Genomic DNA, 25,322 nt, shown 5'->3' on the forward strand with positions numbered 1-25,322 from the left:
TTCTCCATATTTCATACGCAATGCTAGTGTTTTAAAAGATTTATTCAACTGGAACATGAGCTGCCACAAGCGCACAGGGAAAAACATAACGTGTCTTCAGGTACAAACTTTGGCTTTCACAGGAAAAATCTCTCAAATGTTTTATAAAAAGGTACTTTAAACTTAATCCAAAAACTGCTCTTCAAACAAATCTGTTCTCACACCTTATTGCAGCAGTTTCAATGGAATAAAGTGAATTCACATCTCAAGTGTTACAACCATGGTCAATTATGAATCTAAAAGTGTTATCTAAAAGATTGACATAAAAAGATGATGTTGTTGTTAGAAAGTGTCTATCAAAACAGATTTTACACCAGAAAAAAACACCTGCAATCATTAATAATGGGACCAAGCACCGCAGCAGTGGACAAAAGATATAACGGATATATAAATCATTTACAATAATTGACCAACAGGGCACAGCCTAAGGTCTGGAACTCAGTTTAAGAAAATAATTGGCAAAAAAACATCCTCGCTTCTTACTTGGTGTCCGTTGATACGTTACTTACAATTGGTTTGGTATTAAAAAAAAATCAAAGCCTATTTGATGCTAATTTGTTTGAAAAAGTGATCAAATTTAGAATAACAGACATGCAACACATGTACATGACCTTGAAAAGATGGGTATTGTTTTAAGGAATCTAAAGAGAGCAGAGTAATGACTTAAGGCCATGGATTTCCAAAGTTACTATGAAAATCATGCCGGACGGACACTGAAATCTCGATGCCTCGACCCCATTGGTGCTTGGCCCCTAATGAACAGCGCAGATAAACCTTAAATCCCATTGCAATAACATTCCAGGCAATTAAAATGGCACTTTTTTTTTGGCTTGAACAATTTTACACATTCATGTACAAGATTGATGTATAATGTATCAGTATGGAAACTAAAATTGACAGCAAGTATTGAAATCAACATTAAAGCAGTTACAATCTTTACCTTTAAAAGGTTCACAAACGTCATGCATTTTTGAATAAAGTGCATATGCTCACAGATTCAATCAATCACACACTAAAGCAACAGCACAAATAGTAAAAAACACTACACTTGAATTGCAGACACAAATGAGTGTCCATCTGAAATGCATTGGGAAAAATAAAAACACCATATTTTTGGCACTTTTGATTTTGTGTCTCTCTGAATTGTTAAGTAGGAAAATGTCAAGTACGAAACATTAGTGAGAAGGCATTGCGATGACGTGCTGCTTTGGCTCGGCAGTGTTTGATTTGATTGCATTGCACGTGATAAAACATGTCTGCTCACCTTCCACGTGCCTTCTGACTAATAATCACATTTGATTTGGGCTGAAGTCTGTTAAAAATTTCCCTTCGAAAAATATATGCATTGTTTTTTACATTCAACATCTCGGTTATTGCAGAAATGGCCGCGTCATACCGCGACGCCCTCTGACGCGCTCCCATAATGCAGCACGTAATAGTCGTGGACGTACATCAGAACTGCGGTCGGCTGGCCGATGATCAGCGACATCCAGACGGCTGCGTTCCCATAGTTTCCTCTCAAGAATCGGCCAACGAAATAGGCGAGTGGGATCTGAAACAGGAAGTAGGTTGAGAAATGAGAAACGGCTCCATTTTATTTTATTTTCATAATAAAACTTTATTTTCTATAGTGCTTTGAAAGGAGTGTCGGTTACATTTTGTGATATATATGGTGTTAAAAGCTAAGATAAATAGTCCGGAGCCGGTTTGTGAAGTGCTTTGTATGCGAGCATAAGAACTTTAATATCAACTCTAAATTTAACCGGAAGTAAGAAAAGAAAAAAGAAAGAAAATTATTAGCCATCCATGATTTTATCTCAGAAATACACGTAGTCAACATTTGAAGCGGACCAAAAAAGTTAATCAAAGTTGTCCTAAGACAAGAACGGGTATTGTTCAAAATTCATGTATAACTTTGATGAAAGGTTTTGATCCACTTCAAATGTTGACTACTGTACATTTAGTGAGCAATGAGACAGCCTCACTTTGACTATGTTTACAATGAATGTATATCTGTGTGTCAACAGCATAAAAATGATACTTAATAACTAGAGTTTGCAAAGCGGAAATAAGTATAAAGTAAAAGGGTCCTAAGATTGAGCCTTGGGGTATGCCAGTAGTTACTGGTCCAATATCAGACCTGTATTCCCCTAAAGCAACAAACTGTCTGCGTCTGGTCAAATAAGATCTAAATAGATATAAAACAGTGCCAAAAAAACAGTTTCAAGGTAATTAAGTAAAAGATGAGTTTAACAAGCATAATGTGGTATTGAAGACTGACCTGTAACATCATACCCAGGAACGCCCAGAGCCGAAACATCTTTAGAGGAACGCTCACTAAATACTGGCAAAATTTAACAAAACATTGTCAGGACTATTAATACACAGGAAAAAACATGACTGTAAACTGTAATGAAGCAATACAAGTGTGCAGTGAAACCTCATGGAAAAATGCAGACAGGAAGAACACGGCGACCTGAGCCGGTAGCCTATTTATGCCTCTCACCAACATGGGCTTATAAAAGTGTCTGAAGGGAAACAGAGAAACCAATGAACAGATACCACAAACTTTCCTCAGAACTGATTTTTGTCATGATATAATATAATCATGATTAATTAATCATGATATAACATAGTCCTGATAATCCCGTCTCACCGTAGGCACCACTTGTGAACAGGAATGTTCCAATTCGACCAAAAGTAGGGAATCGTTTCAGAGTTCCTGCGAATATAAAGCTCAGTATTCACAAAATGTGAAAACTTTCTGTGAAATGGCATCTGCAAGCTATTTTACTTCTGTAATGTGATGCATCCAAGCATTCAATGATAATACCAGGCAGTAACACCAAAAGTAATGCAAGCCCATTCATAATAAAGATAACTATTACGATAACTGCATTAGCATCTACACAAGCGGACGATGCTGTTCTGTTTATTCTAATCACATTATTTAACATTATAGGTATTGTTATCAACTTTGGTGTGAACAGGCCTTTACTTAAATGTAAAACATACTTAAGTATGATAAGAGTAAACCAGCTCTGGATGGAGGAAGCCACTCACCACCAGTCTCGGTAAAACTCGCGATCTCCGAACTGCATGAGCTCAGCTATGAAGTTCATAGAGGAGTGGAAATACCAATAGAAAAAGATGAGCCAGATAAAATGATTGGGCACCTGTAGAGGGACAGGGAGAAGGGGCGGGGCTTGTGCCATTAGACACTCTGAGGAGGAGGGGCCACAAACATGACATCAACAATAGCAACAGCAGCCGTTGTCGTGCAAAATTCAAGCCGCTTGGAATTCTTGATTCTGATTGGTCAATCGTGGCGTTCGGCAGTCAAATATTTTTGTCAAACTGTATATATATATATATATATAGCACCTGCAAAAGCACTAGCAACAGAAGTCATAGCAACAGCATCCATGACATCATCAGCATCTGTCTGTGTTTGCGTCTGTTTCTCGACACACTTACAGCAAGTTTCAGCAGACGTTCAACTATTCTAGTGAAATCCATGTCCTGTTAAAAGAGAAAGATACTCATATGATTAATAAGTAGATAAAAATGATAAATAGATAAAGACTACGTGCTAAAGAGTGATAACTGATATTGATATGCATTTTATGTATCTGCTACAGTATCATAAAGCTACTGTATCATAATTTTATCTTACTTTTTGGCCATCAAATATCAGCATCTGCTCCAAAGTGCACATTTTTGCTCAGTTTGGGCCTCTGAATAAAGTGTTCTCGCTATATGCAAGTATCTCTTAAACTCTTTTTTTTTTCTTTTACATTTTGTCTAAAGGTTTAATAAACTGATGATTCTGACAATTATTTCATATGTCAGGCTTTACAGGGTTAAAACATTAAATTCAGATTCTACCTGAAAGGGTTTCATTGAGTTCTGAATCGTCGGAACCATCCACTATCAGAAGACAACACAGAGTCATTAAAATCATCACGTCATTTATACAAATCACCCTGATTTTCGAACGAATTCTTTGCATACCTGCTGTATTAATCCAACCATTAACTGCATTAAAAACAGCTGCAAGAAAGAAAGAAACATGCATGAAATTCAAGAGGTTCTCCGGTTTGCTTCTGCTCTCATAAGCTTGATCTCACCATCTCAAGAAGACGGCGCAGTAAGAAACGTTTCCGTATCCGTGGAGACCGCGGGAAATTCAGCTCGTAACACAGAGTTGGGACGCAAATGAAATAATAAATGTCTGTAAATAAATAAATAATGTCCATTTTCATTACAAATGAACTGAAATTTATGAAACTTTGTTTCTGCCATGAAATAAAGACAAAAAAGCGAACTGTGATCTCACAATTTTCTCGCAATTTCAAGTTAATGTGGAGACCATGACATGCGAACTAAAAATATATCTATCATAGCAACAAATTAGTTCTCTTGTTTTAGTAAATTGTGAGTGACCATGTTTTACTAATTCATTCCCTTGTTTTACTAAATCGTGGCCATGTTTTACTAATTCCGTCCCTCGTTTTAAGTAAATTGTGTGTATGATATAATAGTTTGTCTCGTTTTAATAAATCATGGCCAAGCAATTCCTCCATAACTGAGAGTTATTAAAGCGTAACTCTCGCCAAAATGCAATCTAGGGTATTTTTGTGAATCTACCCGAGGCAAACTTTAGTTTAAAAGCATAATTAGGATGAAAACGGTACTTTTAAGTTTGACCGTATTTTCGTTTTCGGTCAAATTGCCTTTTGAACAGGATTGATTTGGGCACACGACTATGATAGCATCAAAATCGCTATTTTTAAAACACTAATGCGGCTCGACACAACATGAAACTGTGCTGGAAGTGTCACCAGGGGCTCTACACATGAACTCCAGCATTGAGAACAGTGTTTGTGTACACAGAGTTCACTAAAAAGAAAGGTTTTGAACAGCTCATTGAAGCTGCTGTTGTTTCCGGCCGCCGGCATGCGAATGCGAATGAACTGACTATGAATTTTAGTATTGCTTCTTATATGAGGATCCTTTTTCAAACACAAGGTCAATATTGATTTTCACTAACGACAAAACAACAAATTATCCGTGAATTTATATGGAACTGAGCTTTAGGAGCTTTCCATCTTCACTCTCCTCCCTGTTACGTTGCATTCGGAGATCGACTATTTTTGACTGACAAAATGCCGGCGGGCATTTCCCAGGTTGCACTTTGGCGAGAGTTACGCTTTAAACTCTCCATCAGGTTCAGTTAATGTAATGACTGAAGAGACTGACCTCTGTGTGTGAGATTGCCCGGGTAGGTCACGTGTGTGTATCCGGTTGTGCCGTTGGCTTTGTGCACAGACGGGCCTACAGGAGAAAGTTGAACATTAACACACTCACACACACATTACGTTCAGATATTCTCTGCCAAGAGACCAAAAACAACAAAAACCCAATGACACTGAAAGACTTTTTTGAATGTTGGCTTGACAGCATTTGAAGGTTAGTTTGAAGTTTTGCTGAAACTTCAATGCAAACCCAAACAATGCATTCATATGAATAGGCCTACTGATAAATTCATTGCTAATACTTGCATTACATTAGGATTCGTGCATTGACACATTTCTATTGCATATCTAGAAGCGTTTGCATTTATGCATAGTGTGTTTCAGGAAAACCTGCCACTGATTTTTTCATTTTGCAAACTATAATGCAAATCAAAACAATGCATTCTTACAGATAGTGATAAATTCCCTGCTAAAGCCAGTGTTAACTCTAATGCATGCTATACTTGCACTGCATTAGAATTCATTCAGTGACACACTTCCGAACACAGCAGGTGTGTATCTAGAGGCGTTTGCATTCATGCATAGAGTGTGTTTCAGAAAGCATGTGCTGATGGGGATGTGCTTGCTGTCAGGTGTGTGTTCTGATGAAGATGTCGTTTGTGTGTGTTCTGATGAAGATGTCGTTTGTGTGTGTTCTGATGAAGATGTCGTTTGTGTGTGTTCTGATGAAGATGTCGTTTGTGTGTGATGAAGATGTCGTTTGTGTGTGTTCTGATGAAGATGTCGTTTGTGTGTGATGAAGATGTCGTTTGTGTGTGTTCTGATGAAGATGTCGTTTGTGTGTGATGAAGATGTCGTTTGTGTGTGTTCTGATGAAGATGTCGTTTGTGTGTGTTCTGATGAAGATGTCGTCTGAGTGTGTTCTGATGAAGATGTCGTTGTTTGACTCACAGGAGTGAGAGCGAGACAGGGTTCGGGCTTTGGCGTGTCTGATTTCTCGGCACCATTTGTTGACGTCTCTGTAGGAGTAAAGCTTCAGGAAGAGAACGGTGAAGACGCCCAACGCCACAACACCACCCACTGCAAAACACACACACACAACGCCACACACATGCAAGAGTGGAGAATTTACACGCAAGAAGACATAATAAAGAGCATAGTAAATAGTTGCTAAATGTAGTGATAGATTGTGGTTAGTAATTACTGTCACACCGATATATTTCAACCATGCCGATTAATCAGTCCAATTGTTAAGAACAATATCCATGACTCATTTTCTGTCATTAAATTGAATAATATACATCTTGATATGGCACAGATAATGAAAATCAGATTAAAGACAAAGGTAACAAATGACTTTCTAAAAAGCATAGTTTTCTAGTTAAAACAACCGTGTCGTTATACGACTGCCGGTTAAAGGTGTTAGTGTGAACATATGCACATAGACGGAGTGTGGACGGCGTTTGTGATACCTGGGGTCATAGAGGTCACACGGAGAACGGTGACAGCTGGGAAAAATAAAAGTGATCCAAGATTGATGGAATGAAGGAATGTTCCGGTTCCCTCTGAGATGGTGCCCTACAAGTTCAATTAGAGGACTTTATTAAAATGAATCGGCAAATGAACTTTGACTTTCAATAAACAATCAAAAAATGTTCAGTTGAATCTCAAGAAGAAATTTCCAGGTCATGTATATATATATATATATAAAAAAAAAAATCACACACATATATTATAATTATTGTACATTTATAAATAAATAAATAAATGTGTTAAATGATATGTGAATGTTATGAAAAAACCCCACTCTCATTACTGTAATGCAAAAAAAGATGACAAAAATTTAAATATTTGTTATTTGTTGTGTACACAGTAAAAATGAAGATGTAAATAAAACAAAGATTAGTGGAGTACATTTCACAAGAAAATATTTTAGTCATATACTGTATATATGTGTGTGTGTGTGTGTGTGTGTGTGTGTTTATATAGTATGTACTGTGTATATGTATGTACTGTGTGTGTGTGTGTGTGTGTACTGTGTATACATGTACTGTGTGTGTGTGTGTGTGTGTGTGTGTGTGTGTGTGTGTACTGTGTATATAGTATGTACTGTGTATATGTATGTACTGTGTGTGTGTGTGTGTGTGTACTGTGTGTGTGTGTGTGTGTGTGTGTGTGTGTGTACTGTGTATATGTATGTACTGTGTATATAGTATGTACTGTGTGTGTGTGTGTGTGTGTGTGTGTGTGTGTGTGTGTGTACTGTGTATATAGTATGTACTGTGTATATGTATGTACAGTGTGTGTACTGTGTATATAGTATGTACTGTGTATATGTATGTACAGTGTGTGTACTGTGTATATAGTATGTACTGTGTATATGTATGTACTGTGTGTGTGTGTACTGTGTATACATGTACTGTGTATATGTATGTACTGTGTGTGTGTGTGTGTGTGTGTGTGTGTGTGTGTGTGTGTGTGTGTGTGTGTGTGTGTGTTACAACATGTGACCTGGACATGTTGTCGGGTTTGTGAGACTCGGTTCAGGTTTGTGTGATTGGTTATAATTGTAAGCCTCTCAGTAATCACACAGTTCATTCCCAGCATGCAACTCACCACGGATAGCTTTCTCTCTGTGTACAAAGCTGCCATTATAAACACGTTGGAAACTGAAAAAGAAAACAGATTAGACACGGCATATTGAACTGAGCATGCATGAAGAATTGACGTGAATTTTTAATGACACAACATTATGCATGACAGAAAGCATAAATGTGGTGTGAAATGATGTCTTCAGCATGAGCTCTGCACGTCTCTGCTGATGGTCCCTGAGCAACGCAACACAACACAAACCACACACACACACTCATCATACCGATGATCAGGCACAGAGCCGGCCAGCTGTAGGGGTCCTTCAGGAAGAGAGAGACAAACTGGATGGGATCCACCAGAATGCCATATCTGGAAACAGGAGGGGAAATGGAGCCTGTGTTAGATGACACCATATAGTATCACGTATGCTGCATTATGTATATGTCAAATTCATGTAAGCATTAATCAATTAAATCAACTAAAGTAATTCATACAGTGCTGTCATTAAAAAAAAAGGTGTTTTGAATAAATGTTTCATATAATTATTGTATTTATAAATGTATGTGTATATATATATATATATAGTGGTCGACTGATACATCGCCAAGGCCGATATCTCGCATTCAGCATTTTTTTATTCAGCATATTTTTAACAATTTCTTTATTTCTGAAAAATACTATAATAGGTTACATAATTTAAAAAGTTGCAAACTAAAGTATAAATCTGTTTATTTTACAGATTAATTTTTTATCAAGTTCAGTCAATTTTTTTTTATATTCATTTTCTAATTATTTATTTTTAATTCAGTAAATATTATGTAAAATAAATATAAACTTAATTTCAGCAATTGTTATGAATATGTTTTTACTATCGTTAAATTAAATAGTGTGATATCATATATATCGTATTTTTATCAGCCATAGGTCAAATATAATATTGTAATGTTTAAAGCTCTAATAAGATAATAAATTATAATAAGGTTTTTTTTTTTTTTTTTTTATGTACTGTAATTTGCTACCGATGTTTGTTAGGGAAAGTGTCAAAATTACTTTTGCTGGTTAGTGATTCAAACAAATCTTTCTATAGTGAGACTGGGCTGAAAAATCCCATGTTTTCAACACCTGGTGGAAGCGACCAATAACCTGGAGAGTTTCCATTTCTCCAGGGGACGGCCCTGCGATTAAGCTACTGTATTCTGCTTTGGATGAAAGTGTTTGCTTAATGACAAGAAACAAAAGACATGCATTTAGTTCCCGCCGGGCATAGTCATTATCTGTCTTATTCAGATGTTTCAGCTGGATCATTAGCCAGAAATTAGAGAGTCACTGAGCATGAGAAATCAAATTACCATAGCCGACTTATTATGAATTAGACAACAAATGATGTTAATGATATAAGCCTACTTACTTTATAAGGTTCTCCAGGACCAGCCGTGCATTGGACAAAACCTGCAAACAGAAACAAATAAAGCAATTTAATGCATTTAAACGCGGTTCATTTGTATCAAACCCCTGCAGGCAAAACAAGAGTTACACTTCTTCTTTCAAAAGAACTGGATGAGATCTGAGGTTTAACACTGAAAATAAGATGATTCAGATGCTTTTCGCCACATCCCTGTCTATTTTATGTATTCGTTTTTATAGAAAATGTAATTATGAAACCTTGTTTCTTATCTCACAATTCAAACTTTCTAACTCACAATTCAGTCAGAATGTGGTTATAAACTCGGAATTGCGAGAAAAAAGCCAGAATTGCGAGTAATAAACTCGGAATTGCGAGAAAAAAGCCAGAATTTTTTGTTATAAACTCAGAATTGCGAGAAAAATGTCAGAATTGCGAGTAATTAACTCGGAATTGCGAGAAAAAAGCCAGAATTGTGAGTTATAAACTCAGAATTGCGAGAAAAAAGCCAGAATTGCGAGTTATAAACTTGGAATTGCGGGAAAAAAGTCAGAATTGCGAGTTATAAACTCAGAATTGCGAGTAATAAACTCAGAATTGCGAGAAAAAAGTCAGAATTGCGAGTAATAAACTCAGAATTGCGAGAAAAAAGCCAGAATTGTGGGAAATAAACTCGGAATTGCGAGAAAAAAGTCAGAATTGCGAGTAATAAACTCAGAATTGCGGGAAAAAAGTCAGAATTGCGAGTAATAAACTCGGAATTGCGAGAAAAAAGCCAGAATTGTGAGTTATAAACTCAGAATTGCGAGAAAAAAGCCAGAATTGCGAGTAATAAACTCGGAATTGTGAGAAAAAAGCCAGAATTGTGAGTTATAAACTTGGAATTGCGGGAAAAAAGTCAGAATTGCGAGTAATAAACTCAGAATTGCGAGTAATAAACTCAGAATTGCGAGAAAAAAGTCAGAATTGCGAGTAATAAACTCAGAATTGCGAGAAAAAAGCCAGAATTGTGGGAAATAAACTCGGAATTGCGAGAAAAAAGTCAGAATTGCGAGTAATAAACTCAGAATTGCGGGAAAAAAGTCAGAATTGCGAGTAATAAACTCGGAATTGCAAGAAAAAAGTCAGAATTGCGAGTTATAAACTTGGAATTGCGAGAAAAAAGCCAGAATTGCGAGTAATAAACTCTGGAATAGCAAGACAACATTTAGAATTGCAATTTACAAACTCGGAATCGAGAGAAAAATGTTTATATCTCACAAACATCTCTTTTTTTTTTCTTCTTTTTTTCTGTGGCAGAAACAAGCTTCCATAGTTTTCTCATCTGAAATGCATCGCTAAAACATTTCTGGTTGGATATTACCACAACAAAAAATGATTTTGTATGTGAATCTACTCTGGTCAAGATGTTTATCATGTGTTTGTACTCTAAAATAGAAAGATCACATGATTCTCTCCAATGATTATGTTGTATCTACCATAATACTGTTTTTGAAAACTGTCACTAGCGTAGCAAAGTCTGCAGCACAACAACATAAACAACCTCAGATAAACACATCTGACCTCTGACCCTTGACCACAGTGTCCATGCTGTCGGTTTCTGCACGGTTAGCAGTCTCGTACAGTTCATGGACCCACACAGACTACTGAAAATTAACTTGTTTTGAATGTTAAACCAGCTTTTTTAAAACTAAATTCATTGTTTGGTCATCATTGCATTTATTAAAAGCACATTTTAATCAAGACTAAAGGCCTGAATACTTTGAACCACTTGTAAGCGATGATTTACGACAGTTTGCTGGAAGACTTTCTCATTCCAAAGGCCATTTGATTAGATTTGCGTTGGGAAATCTGCCAGACTCAACCCTGACCTCGTTCAAAGAGGATTGCTAATTGATTTGCACATAGATCCATGCTAAATGCTTAAAGGCTGTGGGACGTCGGTTTATTTAATGACACACACACACACACACACACACACACACACACACGCACACACACACGCACACACACACACACAACGCTGCTGTATGAGAACTGAACTGAGCTGGACGATGACATAATTTCTGGCTTTAGATGAAATGAACTAATTTAATAATTGATGTAACTAAATTAATAACTGAAATAAAAAACTATTTCTCTCTGGAGAAACTCAATGAGAGTTTGACACTGTTGCGCTCCATCAATTTTCTCCAGCAGAAATCTCTCAAAAGCAGCCGCCTTTATCCTTGACTTTCATAATTATCCATTCGTGGATTCAAAGCATTTTAGGATATTGCATGGGAATATGGTAAAAACACACAAAAAAAACGAGGTGAAATCTCAATCCCACAGAGAACGTCAATGCAATCGCGTTTCAAAGCGAGGATTAACACTGCTTTCAGAACTGTGATTTGCTTTCCGTGGCTTTGAAGATGCTGCTCCATTTCCTCGCGGTTCAGGGTGAAATAGATGTTTATTTTTAGAGGACGCGTGACATTTCTGAGCGTTCATTAAAGTAATCCCCGGATGTGTTGGACTTTTCATTACTGCAGAGAAGAGAAACTTTAAGACTTTGACAGACTGGATTTGACTTGAAGGACAGCTTGTCTTTTGATTGACAGATCATCATAAGTGTGACTGAGGCATTAGCGTATACATCCTCAGCATATTAAATGTCACAGTCATTGAACACTGTATTTATAGGCTGGCAGGCTCTGTTAGTGGGTCAAAGGTCACTCTAGGACACACAAAGGTCTGAGCAATACAGTTTCCAAACTTCAGTGAGATTTATTGTGTGCAACTGCTATTATGGTATGTTATGATATTGCCAAAGTTCATGTTCAATGAACAGTGTTGTTATTGTTAATTAAAACTAAAACTATTAACATTCGCTAATTAAGATAAAGCTGAAATTAAAATATAATATTTGATGAAAAACCTTTAAGTCTAAGTTTTTTGTTAATGAACAGCTTTGTTTTAATGATCAAAAACGTTTTTAATAGTTTTGGTAATTTTAGTTGTTCAAGTTAAACTTAAAAAAAACCTACTAAAATTACTAAAACTATTAAAACATTTTTGATCATTAAAACAAAGCTGTCATAAAATATAATGTTATATTAAAGACTTAAGCTTAACAAACATTACAAACATAAGCTTAAACTTTTGAATTTTTTTTGTTTTTAATATAATATAATATATAATGATAATACAGCTTTGTTTAAAAAAATGTTTTAAGTAATTTTAGTAATTTTAGTAAATTTAAGTAAAACTAAAATGACTAAAACTAAAACATTACCATTACGGTAATTAAAATAAAATATAAATATTAAATATTTAAAAACTTAAGCCTAAAAAAAATGTGTTCCTCAACTAACTGAAATAAACAAGTTTAAGATGAAGTACTAAAATTACTAAAAATAAATTCATATTATAATAATATATACGAATATTATACAATATACTGAAATAAAACATAATTAGTAGATGGAAAAAATTAGCATTTAAATGATGCATGGGCAACTAATTGAAATACGTTAAAGTACTGAAATAAAAATAAATTAAAGCAAAATAGAATTTTTTTTTAATTTACAACAAAAGCACACAACAAAACTACTAAAACTAAAGCTACAATTAGAATGAAAATACTAAAATAAAAGCTAATTCAAAATATAAAAAACTAATATTTTATAATAAATAATAGTAAGTAAGTAAATAAATAAATAAATAATACTAAAATAACACTGCCAATAAAACAAGCATGGACATTTTTGCTCAGCAAACGAGTCTGAAGTCTCTTTGTCGACATGAGATGAATGCATTAAATCTCAAACAGCGACTGGATAATGATGCCATGCTGCTTCTCTGGAGAGTAAAACTAACAGAGAGAGTGAGCGGAGGAATAAACTCCCTCTGGGTTTGATGTGGTAACGCAAGGGAATCGAGCCTGTCACAACAGCTCCAGCTAAACTCCAGTCACTGAAGAAATCAGATTCTGGAATAAGTAATACGCCTGGCATTGTGTTGCATGTCATATGATTATCTGAGACCGGAGCCGAGGATAAAGGTCAAATTCTTACTCAATTCAATCCCACTGAGTTCACAAAAGACCGGAATGAACTTGACGCGCGTGACCGTGATGAAGGGCGAACAGTCTTCACCATTCTGGCAAAGGCATGGTGATTTACTAGATGTTTCCTTCTCGAGTTTAGTCGTTCTATCTAGATCATCTGAGGGCAAACAGGTGGAAAGACTCCAGCAGAAGAGCGGACGGAAATAACCGATGTGATCAGACCAAAGACATCACCGGCCAACAGAACAGGGTGTCATTATTTATGTTCAGGTAACAGCGAGGGCCTAAACATAGACACACTGATCTTACACAGTCTTATAGTGGGCGACAACCTACTAAAGATTTTAGTCTGCGATGCTTCAGGACATCACGATAAAAAGACTAGCATGTTTAATTTTTTTCGGTCCTCCACGACGACGGTTGGAGTGTGTGTGTGTGTGTGTGCGCGCGCGCGAGAGTGAGTGAGTGAGTGTGTGTTCGCTAGTGTGTGTGACTGTGTGTGTGCGTGAGAGAGCATGAGTGAGTGTGTGTGTGTGAGTGCGTGTATATGTGCGAGTGAATGTGTGTGTGAGAGAGTGAGCGTGAGTGAGTGTGTGTGTGTGTGTGTGTGTGTGTGTGTGTGAGTGCGTGTATATGTGCGAGTGAATGTGTGTGTGAGAGAGTGAGCGTGAGTGAGTGTGTATGTGTGAGTGAGTATGTATATGTGAGTGAGTGCCTGTGTGAGACGGCTCGCGATGACTGGTCGGAAAGCAACGTGAAGTCTGACATGTTTCTTGTCCACGACATGACAAGATTTTAGGAGAGTCAAAATCATGTAATCTGACACAGTGACCATCGTAACAGACAAAAAATCGTGTAATCTGAACCAGGCATAAAGTCAAAACCTTTATTTTACATGTTTCTCCGAAACCATATGTTTTTCAGTGAATAAAGACTTAAATTTCCACCTGTTCCTCACATAAACTTATCATATGACTTTAGAGGACTGAAGTTGTATGAATTCATGGTGCTTTTTGGAGACAAAAAAACATGGATATTTTATGGACGTGCATTTAATTTAGTTTCGAATCGATTTTGGCTTTCAGTGATTATGAGAACAGAAAAATGAAGAAAAAGGAGATCCTTTCCTTTACAGCAGTGTGCTCAAACTTGACGTGTATTCACATAAACTGTAAGTTATGTCTAAAGTGATGAAAAGCAGCTGGGAGAGAATGGGATGTGTGTCAGTATATTCGGTCTGTGCATTAGCTCTTAAAGCGACAGTAAGCAGATAATCATGTTAAAGGATTAGTTCACTTTTTACTCTCCCCCACGTCATCCAAGATGTTCATGTCTTTCTTTCTTCAGTCAAAAAGAAATTAAGGTTTTTGAGGAAAACATTCCAGGATTTTTCTCCATTTAGTGGACTTCAATGGGGTCCAACAGTTTGAAGCTCCAAATTGCAGTTTCAGTGCAGCTTTAAAGGCTCGACACGATCCCAGCCGAGGAATAAGAGTCTTATCAAGACAAACCATCGGTCATTTTATTAAAAAAAACAAACATTTAAACACTTTTTAACCACAAATGCTCGTCTTGCACATCCAAGACTTCACACATTGCGTTATCACGTTGGAAAGGTCAGGCGGTAACCTGATGTAGGCGGAAAATGTAGGGCGATAAACTCTCATCTCATCCTTTTATTTTATTTATTTTTTTGTAAAGGGTGTTTGACTCAGTCTTTGCACGTTCAAATGTTTTTTTTGTTTTTTTTTTCACTTAAAGGGATACTCCACTTTTTTCGGAAATATGCTCATTTTACAACTCCCCCAGAGTTAAACAGTTGAGTTTTACCGTTTTAGAATCCATTCAGCCGAACTCCGGGTCTGACGGTACCACTTTTAGCATAGCTTAGCATAGATCATTGATTCAGACGAGTCCAGTAGCATTTCTTTCAAAATGACCAAAGAGTTTCAATATTTTTCCTATTTAAAACTTGACTCTTCTGTAGTTAAACCGTGTACTAAGATCGACGGAAAATGAAAAGTTGCAATTTTCTAAGCCTATATGACTAGGAACTACTCTCATTCCGGCGTAATAATCAAGGCCGTACCATGGGTGCAGCAGGCGTAGTGATATGACGCAGCGCCTGAAAATAGGTCTAATAGGTTAGACAAACTTAGTCCCGGTCACGTTGGAAGAAGTTACCGAGCTGGGGACTATTTTTAGGCGCTGCGTCATATCACTACGCCTGCTGCACCCATGGTACGGCCGCACAGTTCCTTGATTATTACGCCGGAATGAGAGTAGTTCCTAGCCATATAGGCTTAGAAAATCGCAACTTTTCATTTTCCGTCGATCTTAGTACACGGTTTAACTACAGAAGAGTCAAGGTTTAAATAGGAAAAATATTGAAACTCTTTGGTCATTTTGAAAGAAATGCTACTGGACTCGTCTGAATCAATGATCTATGCTAAGCTATGCTAAAAGTGGTACGGTCAGACCCGGAGTTCGGCTGAATGGATTCTAAAACGGTAAAACTCAACTGTTTAACTCTGGGGGAGCTGTAAAATGAGCATATTTCCGAAAAAAGTGGAGTATCCCTTTAAGGTCCTTGCACACTGAAGTCCGAAATTTTCGCATGCGTTTTTTCGTATTCGTGAATATTCGTGATTCAGTGGCTCTAAACTGTCAAAACACCATTCAAAATGCTTGCTACGGACGCGAAAAACGCAGAAAATCGAACCTGATTCGATTTTTTTTTTGACGGACGAAAGTTTCGGAGGCAGTGTGCAAGCGTGATTGACATAACGTGAGGTCGTATTTATTTTCTAACGTGCGAAAATTTCGGATGTGAATTTCGGACTCAGTGTGCAAGGGCCTTTAGTCAAAATCACTCAATGCTCATAACTGAATAACTTTCGTAGGTTTAATAAGATTCAATATATTTAATGTGATTATGATTTGTGTCATAATTTGGACGTGAGTTGGCGTGTGAGTGCCAGCGTCTGTGTAAACTCACCAGCATGACCACACACCAGTTGAGGATCCCTCTGTAGTTGTTGTATCCGCTATCGGAGCTGAGCAGCGACTCCTGCAGCTTGTGGCAGCTGAAGAGACACACCAAATGAGTCAAATGAGTCAAACAGTAGCAGATGACATTCAAATGTGCATATGCATCTCTGGTCTGACATAACAGATATTAAAGGCCTCAAACTACAGCCTGAAAGAGTATTCGGATACTTATGCCACACTTGAAAATGTCTGAATGCCACTGAAATGGATAACATATCGATCAAGTGTCAGTCTATATTATGCCCTTTTACAAAGTCCTGATATTGTCTTTGGGCTCTACGAGGACGGGTTCTCAAGCTTGAATCTGATTGGTTGACGAACGTTAAGGCGTTCAGTTATTTTCTGGGAAATGCATGGCTAAAGTTGATCCAGTTGATCTTGATCGCATCAAGTCCGAATCACTTCACCACATGATTTCAGTTATTTCAATGGTCCTGCAACAGCAAAAGAACCAAAACCCACGAAGACACTGACCTAGCAAATACATATAGTGAACCGTAGGATCAAAATGAAAAATTATTTCCATGTTTTTGGGGTTTTTTTTGCCACAAAATTACGTTTTATTATTTAAAAAAAACTATAATTTTTTTATTACTCTCTTTCTCCTACTCAAAAGCACACACACACATGGACACACACTCGCACAGAAAGGTGTTGTCAGCACTGCACTGGCAATTTTATCAGTAAAAATTAAACTAGCAACTTAAAAGGTACATTACCTCGTTATTACCCCTACATTACCAGGTTATTACCTCGCATTTCTCACTAGCGAGGTAATAACGGCGCTGTTCTTGAAGCAGATAAACTTACAGTTTTGCTATTAGTAGAGACGCTGCTGCCGAACAATGTTTAGAGAAACAGATTCAGGTTTTTCACACATGCTTAATCTCTCTCTCCCTCTAGAATAACTGAATTAATCTGCTATTAATGTCTCAAGGGGGATGAGATGCGTAAGAAATTAGTCCTACACACGTTTTAAGGACAAAAACCTGAAAAATGTTGAAATACATCTTCTGAATGATGTTGAGGCGTGGTAACCATAGTATAAGCAGAATAACTGACTCCGGTCTGTTGAATTCGTAGAAAATATGCTTCGCGTCGTGGCCGCATTACCACCTCAAATGTGCATTATTTTCTAATAATTCAACGGCCCGTTCCTGACTCTATGAAGCCCCCCCTTCTGAAAAGCACACTGTGCTCTGATTGGTCGGCTGGACTAGTGTGTTGTGATTGGTCAAGCGCTTTGAGCGTTTTTGGGAAATGTCCCGCTCTTACCATAACCGCCAGTTTCAACACACTACTAGCTAACTCAACCAGGCCCCGCCCCTTTATTCTGCGTGTTAATTATTTAAATGAGGAATATTGTGACGTGTTCGTTCCCGGAAGAAACTCAAGACTACAATGGCGGCGTTTCAGGGAGTTCAGAAACACTCTGATATAGAGAAGAACTCCCACTGGAGGGACTTTGCAGAGCTTTTTTATGCTCAAACAGAAACATTACACACTAAAGAAAGGAGAAAAGCATAATAGGAGCCCTTTAAAGAAAAGCAGTTCTGAGAAAAGATCCAGCAGCATTTGAGTGCATTTATCATTCGAAAATGCAATGACATCCAGAAATTGTTCTGTTGTAACTGAAGTGTCCATTGACTGAGTTTTTACGACAGATTGAGGCGATGTGGAAATCAGTGATGAAACGCCCTGGAGTTTGAGCAATCTCACTCCTACAGGAAGAGAGCTCTTAATGTGTGCGAGTTAGAAAGGGTTGGTTGCTAACGTTATTAAGATCATGTTGATCTTATCAGTGACAGTTATAGCAATAATTGTGATAACAGCTCAATTAATGGCTCGACCTTCACACCTTTACCTGAAGAGCTCTGTATCTATATCCTCTTGTATCTGGGCTGGTTAGGGTTAAACTACTATAGTTAATTACATAGCTTTTTTCAAAACTATACTTTTGCAGTACTGTAATGTATTCTGAGTATACTATGATTTAAAGATTCGTTGAAACACCAGGACGACCGACTACATTTGGCAAAATGAGATCACTATAGAACCAGAAAACATTATATTGCTATATTAAAAAGCAGTATGTTAGTATTCTGTTGCATGGAAAGAAGAACCAGCGCTGCATGAGATATTTCACTTCCATTCTCTGTTTAGGAGATATGAATTACCTTGATGACAATCTACTGTGATTTGACAGTGACATTCAAATATAAAAATATATATGTTATAAAATATGTTATATATATATATATATATATAAATATATATAAAATATAAATATATATATACACTGTAAATGAAAAATGATTGGATCAATAAATTATGACAACATATGTTTTTACATTGCTTTAACTCTTTAAATGTAAGGCAGCAACTTGAATACAGTGTATATCATTTAATCGTTCGAAAATGACATCCAGGAATGTTTGTAGCTGGAGTGTCCAAATACTTTTTGGGTCCTCTGTAGACCTTTATATCAAACGAAGACGGAAATTTTATATGCTATGTGTATGTACATGCTGTATGAATTGGCCTATAAATGTCTGTTTATGTGAATGTTACTGTACAAGCATCTCTCTCGCTATCCAGATAGACAGACGCTGCACACAATCAAGTCAAAACATAATACTTCGATAGCATATTTTACCTGAACGTGTCATCTCCAGCATCGCTGTGATTCTTCTGTTTACTCGCGGAGGTTTCATGTCTCGGCTCTTTCTCCTTCACCTGCCCGCTGAGAGTCTCTGTTGCGCCGCTGCGCTTCGCGTGAGCCGCCGCGTCTCCGGAGATCGTGGTTCTCCGTCTGTTCTTCGCCGAGCCCCTCTCGCTTCTGTCGCCCATGTTCGCGATTATAGTGGAACAAACAGACACACTGTTCCTCTCATGTTCTTCACGTTTGATATCACGCTGAATCGAAAAGGACGCCGGCGCATCAAGCCATCCGCGCTGCGCAAACGTTGCGCAATGAGCGCGGTGACACCCTGATGCACCATGGCATACTTCACTCAGTCATAAAGCCACTGATTACACTGTTTTTACAGCCATCTACAGGATTTGCCAAATATCATAAAACATATTTGCTCTCAAGCGGTGAGAGACTTTGTATTGATCCATTGGTGACATATGAACATATCATGATAATAAAACAAGGATATAGAAACCACGAATAAGGATATAGTACATTCTTTGCATTTATTGTTTATTTACCTCTATCCAGAGCATGCACATATTTGGATGGATCTGGAGTTTCTATACATCTGTTCTTTTCTTGGCCTTATTTAATGTCAAAGCAGGTTTTAGGGACTGCAATGGAAACACAAGCTGAGGATAAAGGAAAAGTTCACCCAAAAATATTTTTTTTTGTCAAAATTTACTCACCCTCAATGTGTTCCAGACCTGTATTCATTTGTTTCTTCAGCTGAACACAAAAGAAGATATTTAGAAGAATGTCTGTAACCAAAGAGTTGATGGGATATTTTTTTCGGAAGCCAATGGGGTCCATCAACTGTTTTTATACATACTAATATATGAACATACTATACAATTATAGTATCATTTTTATTTTATTTAATTTTTTCTGTGTACTAGAAGCTTCACCAAGACGAATTCCTTGTTTATGGCAGTAAATATCATTCAGATTCAGATTATTATTATGATAATTATAATTATTTATATAAAATTACCAAACAAAATAACTTTAAAATATATTACACACACACACACACACACACACACACACACACACACACACACACACACACACACACACACACATGTCTGGTTCACTATCTTTGTGGGGACTCTCCATAGACGTAATGGTTTTTATACCGTACAAACTGTATATTCTGTCCCCTTACACTAACCCTACCCCTAAACCTACCCATCAAACACACACACACACACACACACACACACACACACACACACACACACACACACACACACACACACACACACACACACACACACACACACACATATATATATATATATATATATATATATATATATATATATATATGATAACTGAAGCTTGAAATTGTGGTTCAGCAGCTGCCTCAGTCAGATATATTACATAACTCAGATGTTTGTAAATACAAACACGCCGCACGCCTGTCATTATGAGCAGGTGCAGAATCTCGTTTGAAATGAGCCAATGGCATTGAGCCTATTGACGTCTTTAAAATGCTTTGAACCAATCAGGTGAGACGTCGACAGCGGTCAAGGTTGACTGACTCACCGGCACTTTCAGCCAGTGAGAGACGACTAGTCAAGCTTGGGTGACGAGCACTCCTCTCCACGTAACGACACGGATCTGAGGGGAATCATAAATGTCACTTTCCTTTCGTTTTTACGGCCAGTTTTGAATGAAAATGACATGATCGTCAACACAACAGCATGTATTTGATATCCTCATGACTGTGAGTCGCTATAAGAGATGAGAAAAGCGAGGAAGCGACTGCCGGCGAGCGGATCGCAAGCGTCTGTCAGGAGACACGAAGGTAAGTTACCGGTTTCGGTCCATTATAAACTTACTGAATGTATGAGGGAAATCAATTATAATGTCACTGACTGTGTTAGAGGTCCGTTATGATGTCATTGAGTGTGCGTGCGATCCATTAGAAAATCATTAAATGTGTGTAAGACGTGTAACGTGTAAGAAGATCCATTATGTTGACACTAAATGATTGATTGACAGGTCCAGTATGATGACAGTTGTTACTGTTATGATGTCATTGAATTATGGTCCTTAATGTCACATCACATCAATGAATACGAGATTTTTTTATGATGTCATTGTAATTATAGGCCTATATGTGGTCTAATTGGTATAAATTATCATTTTATAAATATTAATTTTATTGAACATTTTGCATTAATTCATGTTTTTTTCACCCTCTAAATCAAATAAGTTATTTATGGAGGTCATTGTCACTCTGTCTGTGAAAGCCATCAAGACTTCAATCATGGTTTAGTTCCTCATGTGTAGTTTTGGTTTTTATCTTCTGTATAGTCTGATTGTATCTGTATATGAAGTTTTGTCTACGATTAATGAAGTTTATTTTCCGCTGAGGTAAAAGTTATTTGAGGATGTTTGAAGACTTTACTGATTTGATTTGCCTATAAAGACGGCGTCAGATGTCACCAGACAAGATAAAATGTTCATTCTTACACTGATTTAAGCCACACACATTAACTATTTACTCCCAGTGTTAATTTTGCATCCCGCCTCAGATGTTTTGTGCTTTATCTTCAGAACAATTGCCCTGGAAGAAACAGAAGCTGCTTGATATCCATCAGGCCCTGAACTGTGACCCCGTGGACATCGAGACCCTGCGGCGGGCGGCTGCGAGCGAAGGCGGTTTGCTGACGGATGACATTAGGAGAAAAGTTTGGCCCAAACTCCTCAGCGTCAATGTGTACAGTCTGCCTGCCAAACCCTGTAAGTGTGTGAGTTTGTGTGTCTGGAACGTGCCACAGAAACTTCAGTGATGTTTACTTTTTTCCTCTTTTAAAGCCAAAGATGTCCGAGAAGACCACAAAGACTACAGACAAGTGGTGCTCGATGTCAGGAGGTCAATGCGGCGCTTCCCGAAAGGTCAGAATCTGATATATCAGTCAAAAAACATGGCAAACCATCACATGATCACATGACAGACTCAGCCTGGAGAGTCTCGAGACATATATCCAATCAGGGCTGAGTGATAAACCGGTTGAGATGACCGGTTCTCTGCCTGTATAAATTTGGGTGTCTTGTATGCCATAGAAGTTTACAGTTAAAGCATGAAAAAATAGATTTGACAACTATATTTTTCATTGGAAAGATTTTTAAAATAAAACATAAGATAAACTATGTTAATTCAGTAGTTTCTTCCATTATTTTTACTCCCCCCCCCCCCCCCCCCCCATTATATTAACTTGAATAACAACTTGAAAACATTTTAATTTCAGATTGTTGTATTAGTATAATATAACAATTTGAGTGCAAATCAGTGTTTAATATATATATATATATATATATATATATATATATATATATATTAGTGCTGTCAATCGATTAAAAAATTAAATGGAATATTCACATTCAAACACAAGCTTTTATGCGTTTTTAATATATGTGACCATGGACCACAAAACCAGTCACATGGGTCAATTTTTTTAAATTGAGATGTATACATCATCTGAAAGCTGTATAAATAGGACGATATTTGGCCGAGATACAACTATTTGAAAATCTGAATCTAAACATTGAGAAAATCACCTTTAAAGTTGTGCATTTATGTTGGCGATTGTGCTGCATTCTCTCACAAAAATAAATGTTTTATATATTTAGAGTAGGAAATTTACAAAATATCTTCATGGAACATGATCTTTACTTAATATCCTAATGATTTTTGGCATAATAGAAAAATGGATAATTTTGACCCATACAATGTATTGTTGGCTATTGCCACAAATATACCTGTGCGACATGTGACTGGTGACGTGATCCAGGGTCACATTTTATAATGTAATAATTGCTTTAACTGCTTTACTCTCGCGTGTCACGTGACCAGAGTGTAATAGCAGCCTTTGTGGTTAAAAAAAAAATCATGTTTCATCATATAGGTTTTAAGAAGAATAAAGGAGACTTTTGTCACATCATCATGTCTGTAGGGTGTGTTTGACCCTGTGATAATGGAATAATTTTCTGCCCTGCTTTTCTATAATGCCCCGTTTTGCTGTTGATGTAATGGTTCTCAGGCATGCGTGTGGACGAGCGAGAGGTTCTCCAGGAGCAGCTGATAGACATCATCCTGGATGTTCTGAGGAGAAATCCTCAATTGCACTATTACCAGGGTTATCATGACCTCGTGGTGACCTTCCTGCTGGTGGTGGGAGAGAGGATGACCATCGCGATAATGGAGAAACTGTCCAATCATCATCTCAGGTGAGTAAACCGGACCTACAGCTGCACGATTAACCGTTACGAGATCGATTCAGACACCCACGGGATCAAAGTGATTCGGCTCCATGTCTATTAAACCTTTGACAAGTACGATCACAGTGAACATTCAAATCTGCGTTCTGAGGGAGAGAGAGCAGTTATACTAGCCTGGAAATCCAGACCTAAATCTAAAAGATTAATGGTCTGGCGTCGACTAATGAAGATCGTCCAGCTCGAGGGGCGGCACCAAGCATGCATTTGAAAATCTCACTGCACGCAATTGGATAACACTACGACCAATCACAACAAGTTATCGCTTAGCTTCCAGCGGAGCTAACTGGTAGATTAGGCTCTTACCGTATCCGGTCGGCAAAACAGCAAAAACGCCCTTCTTGCAAAGGAACGATTCGAGCGGCGTCTTCTGTTCCTCTTTTAGATAAAAAGCCAAGTCTAACTCGTTCATTGTAGCGGCCAAAGCCATTTCAAACAACTGGTGTTCATCCATAGCCATCTTGCAATGTTTACTAATGACTTCGACGTCGCAGCGCTGTCGTCATCTCGCCTCTGGCCCGCCTATATCAGATAACCCGATGTGATTGGTGCAGCTCAGATCGAGGGGCATATTTAATGAGCATCATTACTAGACACCAGAGTAAACTCGCTGAGAAAATTCAACTTGTGCTCTCGTGAGAACTCTGGATTGCCAGGCTACAGTTATACTGTATATAGGTTTGAAACAGTCTTTTCAACCACATTTCTGTCCTACAATAATTCAGATGATCACAGAAGTACTGGGATAAAAGTTTATAGTTCAGATATAATCGCTTATTTCTATGGAAGTGATCAAAATTGAGTAAATCAGCTTTTGAAAGTAACATGATACATCAAATAAAGATTGTATCAAATTACATTGTAGGTGTTTTTCTTGTTTTTCTCAGTTTTGAGAACTAGTTTTTCTCAGTTCATCCAGAATCATAGAGCTCATCCTGACCTTATGTTATGGGGGTGGTGTGGCGCAATGGATAAGACACATGCCTTTGGTGTGAGAGACCCGGGTTCGAATCCACTGTGAGACACCAATGTGTCCCTGAGCAAGACACTTAACCCCTAGTTGCTCCAGAGGCGTGCGACCTCTGACATATATAGCAATTGTAAGTCGCTTTGGATAAAAGCGTCAGCTAAATGAATAAATGTAAATGTAAATGTTCTTCCCTACCTAATTCTGTTTATAGCGTTTTGCATTGTTTCTTGCGGCAAAAAAGAAATAATTTTTGTATTACAATTTTCCACAAATGGATATTTTTGGATTGTAGATCAGAAACTTGAGTGTGATCGTTTCTGCAACATCTACTTTTATGCATTTGGCAGGAGCTTTTATCCAAAGTGACTCCCGTTTCGGATGACTCTTCTGTTGAGCTGCTTTACAGCTGGAACTATTTCTGTTTCATAACTGATGGGTTTTGCAGCATCAACACTGTTATTGAACTGAATTGAATCAAAGTTATTTTTTGTTTCCCTCTGATAGTGATAAGTATCCTCAGACATTTGTTTTCTTCTGTTGGGAACTGCAGGGATTTCATGGACCCCACCATGGACAACACAAAACACATCCTGAACTACCTGATGCCCATTCTGGAGCGAGTGGACCGAGAGTTACACGACTTCATGATGAGGTAGACTCGATTGTGTAATGCTGACTATCTGTGATTGATCATCTAGAATAGGCACTTACGAACGTGGATCAATCACAGAGATTACATTAGATAAACTACAGAGATTAAGCACTAAGATAGCTGTAAATTCAGATTAGTTGAGGCATAGTATTACTTAGTATTACTTTAAGTTATTTAATGAACATTGCCACCACTTTATAAAAGCAGTAAACCACTCAAGGCCGTCTTTTAGTAGATTAACTGATCTGTAGGTTTGATTACAAAATGTCTTAACTTGTCGTAACTTTCATAACCAGAAGTTTAACCTCCATTCAAAAAA

The 25,322-nt window shown here is 37.5% G+C and overlaps 2 protein-coding genes across 4 annotated transcripts in view; one reads left to right on the top strand and one right to left on the bottom strand.

Annotated features, from left to right (window-relative positions):
- Nucleotides 1-24: 24 nt before the first annotated feature.
- dgat1a (diacylglycerol O-acyltransferase 1a) lies at nt 25-19,509 on the bottom strand. The gene is made up of 17 exons (XM_084423120.1): nt 19,050-19,509; nt 16,341-16,428; nt 9,298-9,338; nt 8,173-8,258; nt 7,914-7,966; nt 6,770-6,875; nt 6,249-6,377; nt 5,302-5,376; nt 4,170-4,273; nt 4,054-4,092; nt 3,928-3,969; nt 3,517-3,561; nt 3,103-3,215; nt 2,696-2,761; nt 2,480-2,567; nt 2,321-2,383; nt 25-1,591 (listed from the first exon to the last, which is right to left on the bottom strand). Exons 1-17 carry the CDS (start codon nt 19,241-19,243, stop codon nt 1,430-1,432), a joined length of 1,494 nt encoding a protein of 497 aa, XP_084279246.1. The 5' UTR covers nt 19,244-19,509; the 3' UTR covers nt 25-1,429.
- A 1,143-nt stretch (nt 19,510-20,652) lies between these two features.
- The window catches only part of LOC311299925 (TBC1 domain family member 20), a 42,124-nt gene continuing 37,454 nt past the window's right edge, over nt 20,653-25,322 (top strand). For all 3 annotated transcript variants that reach the window (XM_084423877.1, XM_084423878.1, XM_084423879.1), the window contains exons 1-5: nt 20,653-20,904; nt 21,660-21,845; nt 21,921-22,001; nt 23,147-23,333; nt 24,902-25,003. In XM_084423877.1, the coding sequence (XP_084280003.1) occupies nt 20,841-20,904; nt 21,660-21,845; nt 21,921-22,001; nt 23,147-23,333; nt 24,902-25,003 (620 nt within the window). In that variant the 5' untranslated portion in view covers nt 20,653-20,840. The remainder of the gene's footprint in view (nt 20,905-21,659; nt 21,846-21,920; nt 22,002-23,146; nt 23,334-24,901; nt 25,004-25,322) is intronic.

This window comes from Rutilus rutilus, assembly GCF_951802725.1.
Source record: "Rutilus rutilus genome assembly, chromosome: 11".
In the NCBI taxonomy this organism is placed as follows: domain Eukaryota; kingdom Metazoa; phylum Chordata; class Actinopteri; order Cypriniformes; family Leuciscidae; genus Rutilus; species Rutilus rutilus.

Bases quoted from the DNA above. Each gene is read 5' to 3' on its own strand.
- dgat1a (XM_084423120.1), bottom strand. From the start codon at position 19,243: ATGGGCGACAGAAGCGAGAGGGGCTCGGCGAAGAACAGACGGAGAACC. The intron at 9,339-16,340 runs GTGAGTTTACAC...TTCTGTTTGCAG, and splicing joins ACTGGTGTGTGGTCATGCTG to GTTTTGTCCAATGCACGGCT. The intron at 3,216-3,516 runs GTAAGTGTGTCG...GTCCCTCTACAG, and splicing joins AACGTCTGCTGAAACTTGCT to GTGCCCAATCATTTTATCTG.